The following is a 4,061-nucleotide window of genomic DNA, read 5'->3' as shown; positions in this document are numbered from 1 at the left end:
ATAATTATATTTTGTACTGTTTTGTTGACTTATTTTTTACACAATTATTTTTAGGTATCTATAGAAAAGTGTCAAAGTGAATCAGTTTTTGATACAATCATGAACGAATTAATGATTAATTATTGATCAATATCATGTTATAAAATAGAATTAAAATATGTGAAAAATAAAACAAACATAGGGACTATATTATATTGGATTGAATTCTTTTTTTTATTAAAACTGATCTGACTGTAGCTTTGAATATTTTCTTCCATCGTCACTCTTCATTCTAACAACATCGACAGTTGAAAGTTATTTCTAAAATATGATTAATGAGTAATTTGAGATTTGATGTGGTGGGCTATGTTTTGGGCATCCATAGCAGCTCCGTACAATCCTTTGCGGGCAAACCCAACACAATAAAGCCCATTTACACTCTTCCAGTGGTTTGGATAATTGACCTTTGGAAGCCCATCTTCATTTAATAAATTATCATCTTCCTGCACATGTAATGTAAGCAAACACAATTTGTTAGTTAGTGAAATTAAATACAAGAATCTAGAGAAGGGTGTTTTGAATAATAAAGGGCCATGATTTTATGTTACCTTTAGCCATTGTTTGGTCGATCTTTTGAAGCCTGTGGCAAAGATTAGCACATCATATGAATATCCTTCTTTTTCATTCTCAAATGTCACGCAATTCCCTTTTATAGTACTAATCCCGGGCAATACCTACATTAACCACAAATATTTGTACTTATATTAATTCAATAAAAATAATCAAATACAAATCATAAATATTAAAGCCTTGAATCGATTAAAAAACCTTAATCTCCCCAGACTTGATCTTGTCCACAATACCAGCATCAATAACCGGGTATTTCCCATAGTCATCTTTGAGAGCAAAGGGTCCCTTTTTAGGCCTTTGAATTCCGTATTTTGTTAAGTCTCCATACTCAAATTTGCTCATCATTGTTGCAAATGAGTCAGCCCACTTCCTTGGTAAGTACTTTATTACAACTAATGTCATATAGGCTATTCTCCTTGACAATATGTGAACCTGCACCAACAATTTCAATAAGAAAATTAAAAAAAAAAGCCCATAACTAATAATTCCCCACATAATTGTTAATTTGACGCATCTTTCGTTGACTAGGAGTTGCACTTATATATTGCTAGCACATTTTTTAATTCTTTGATTGGATGATTTGAACCCAACAAAGTGAAGAAAAGTGTCCTTACCGGGCTCCGGATGACTATGGAGGTTCTTGCACCGTGGTCGGACAGATCAACTGCGATCTCCATGCCGGAATTCCCACTTCCGACCACCAAAACCTTTTTTCCGGCGAACCTACCGCCGTTCTTATAGTCGGTGGAATGCAGTAGCTCCCCAGTAAAGCTCCCCAGCCCCTCGATCTCGGGTATGCTCGGATCGCATGTTTCTCCTGTGGCCACGACCAAAAACCTCGAGCGATACTCCTCCACTTCGCCGGAGTCGAGGTTCTTGGCCTCGATCTTCCACTCTCCGTTGTCGTAAGTCGCCGCCTCTACCGACCTACGGTAGACTGGGCGGATGTGGAAGCGGGTGACGTAGTCGTTGAGGTAGTCGAGGAAGAGGCGGCGAGGGACGTAGGTGGGGTAGTGGGGGGGCATGGGCAAGAGGGGGAGGGTGCATAGTTGTTTGGGGAGATGGAGGTGGACGCGATCGTAGGTGTGGTTTTGCCACAGTGAGGCGAAGCAGTCTTCTCTCTCGAGAAGGATGTATGGGATGGAGAGGTGATGGAGGTACGCCGCCGTTGCTAGGCCGGAGGGGCCGCTGCCTACGATGGTCACTGTTGCCTTCTCCATCAATACTACTACTAAACTATATGGGGTAGTATTTTTTGGGGGAGAGAGGGAATGGGATATTAGTGTGTAGCTCCAATGTAGTACTTACTACTCTAATTTATAGCCGAAGAGGAAATGATTTAGGCCAGTTTGGTGGTTAATAGTAGTAATAGGGTTTAGGAGAAGTTTAGGTTAATTTAATACTCCGCACAAAATAATGTCCTAATTTTATATTTTAGAATGTCCATAATTTAAAATACAACATACTTTTTTTAGATAGTGGACTCTAAATTATACCTTCTTCCGTCCTTAAGAAATAAACAAGTTTTTTCATTTTGGCCCGTCCACAAAAAATAGACTAAGTTCAAACAGAAAAGTTTTCAACCAATACTAACCCTACACATCATTTTAAATGTTGACCCCATAATCCACTAATACTCATTTCACTACATTTTTTCTCCTTCTCTCTTACTTTACCAATTATACATTAAAACTCGTGCTATTCACAATCTTGTCTATTTTTCGTGGACGAATGGAGAACTAATTAAATTTATTACACTCACATTCTACAATAAAGGGTCTACTTTTATTATTTTAGATAATGGACCCCTATTAATAACATATTTTTAATTTTTACCATAAATAGTAAATAGGCTCTATATTCCATCAACTTATTACACATTTAATTATATAACTAATATATAAAAGTAAAATTCATGTCTTTTCAACCTACTTTTCTTTATACTACTCCCTCCGTCCCGGGCTACTCGCTCATTTCCTTTTCGGCTCGGAGATTAAGGAATGAGTGTATAGAAAAGTCAAAAATGACGGCTGTAGGTGAAATTTTTTACTAAAAATGGAAAGAGTGCAAGTAACTTGGGACGCCCAAAAAGGAAATAAGTGCGAGTAGTGCGGGATGGAGGGAGTATTACTTAAACTCGTGCTAGAAATAAATCTATATTTAATGGGGAACTATATAAAAACGAGACTTATATTGCTCTAACCTTTTCTAACATTTTCTTTTACATTTTTAAAATTTGTGGACTATAAATAATCTATGGATGAGGTAATACTTTCTTATGAACAGTTGTTGCTCTCGCGCCGAATCTAAGTCATTCACATTAGGGATTCCATTAATTTAATACAATTACTAATACCAGTAGAGCAATTGCTGCATTGGATAATAATGTAATAAATGCTTATGGTTATTATTAGTATATGAGATTGATGATGATATACATGGACATAAAGAGATGAGCAGCAAATGAAAAAGAGGAGTTCATTTGATTCACAAATATTGACTTTTGAGGAGTTGTTCAACTTTGTTCACGTGAGTATTCCACTGGATCTCAATGATTGATTGTATTTTTTTACATTTAAGAACACACAATGACAAACAAAACTTTGTTCTTTTTTCATATAAGAACACATACAATCATTAACACACTACACACCAACATTTTCTCTCTTATTTCCATTATTATGGAAGTTTATAGATATGCATCATCATTACTTCCTTCGTTTCATAATACGAGCCACATTTTATTATTTTAGTTCGTTTTACAACAAGGATTTTTTTTTCATTTTTACTATAAATAAAAATAGGTGACATTTTATATTAACTTATTTTTAAATAATTTTTTAAAATCCGTACCCAATCAACTATGGACTCCTATTCTCATACGAAATGAACTATAAAAAATGGCCTCAGCGCGGCTTTCCTCATAAAATAAAGAAAATCAATTTGTGACTATATTCCAAGTTCAATATCATTTTTTATTCTATATGGTTAGAGCATCCGCATCGGTGCTTGCGGGGAAGGACAGCGTCCGTGCCGTCGGCGCGGCATGCCCCTATCCGCTGTTGTGCTCTTGCCGACGGCACGGCTCTGCTCGATGCATCGAGCACGTCCATGCCGTTGAGCAGGGCGACGTGGCGCGTTTCTATTGGCCAATGGCAATGCCGTTGGCATTTTCTTTTCTGTTTTTTTAATCGAAAATAATACCAAAAATTCAAAAAAATATATTTTCGGATTCCCAAAAATATAGCCGTTTTATTACCTTTTTTTGAAAAAAATTTAATCCCAAAATAATCTATAAATACACACATTCATCATTCATTTTTTCATACAACTCATCTATGTAATTTTTAATTTTTTAGTAATTAGTAATAGTATTTTGTGTATTTTTAATGCATTTTAATATTGTGTAAATTTTGTTTATTTAAATTGAATAATAGAAATGTGAGACACTT

The 4,061-nt window shown here is 35.7% G+C and overlaps 1 protein-coding gene across 1 annotated transcript; it reads right to left on the bottom strand.

The window, feature by feature from the left end:
• Nucleotides 1–202: 202 nt before the first annotated feature.
• LOC121741045 (probable indole-3-pyruvate monooxygenase YUCCA10) lies at nt 203–1,876 on the bottom strand. The gene is made up of 4 exons (XM_042133728.1): nt 1,224–1,876; nt 808–1,041; nt 588–713; nt 203–482 (listed from the first exon to the last, which is right to left on the bottom strand). The coding sequence occupies exons 1-4, from the start codon at nt 1,827–1,829 to the stop codon at nt 312–314; spliced, it is 1,137 nt and encodes a 378-aa protein (XP_041989662.1). The 5' UTR covers nt 1,830–1,876; the 3' UTR covers nt 203–311.
• Nucleotides 1,877–4,061: the final 2,185 nt, after the last annotated feature.

The sequence above is a fragment of the Salvia splendens genome, chromosome 7 (assembly GCF_004379255.2).
Source record: "Salvia splendens isolate huo1 chromosome 7, SspV2, whole genome shotgun sequence".
Classification (NCBI taxonomy): Eukaryota; Viridiplantae; Streptophyta; class Magnoliopsida; order Lamiales; family Lamiaceae; genus Salvia; species Salvia splendens.
This window is presented reverse-complemented; position numbering and strand designations above follow the sequence as displayed.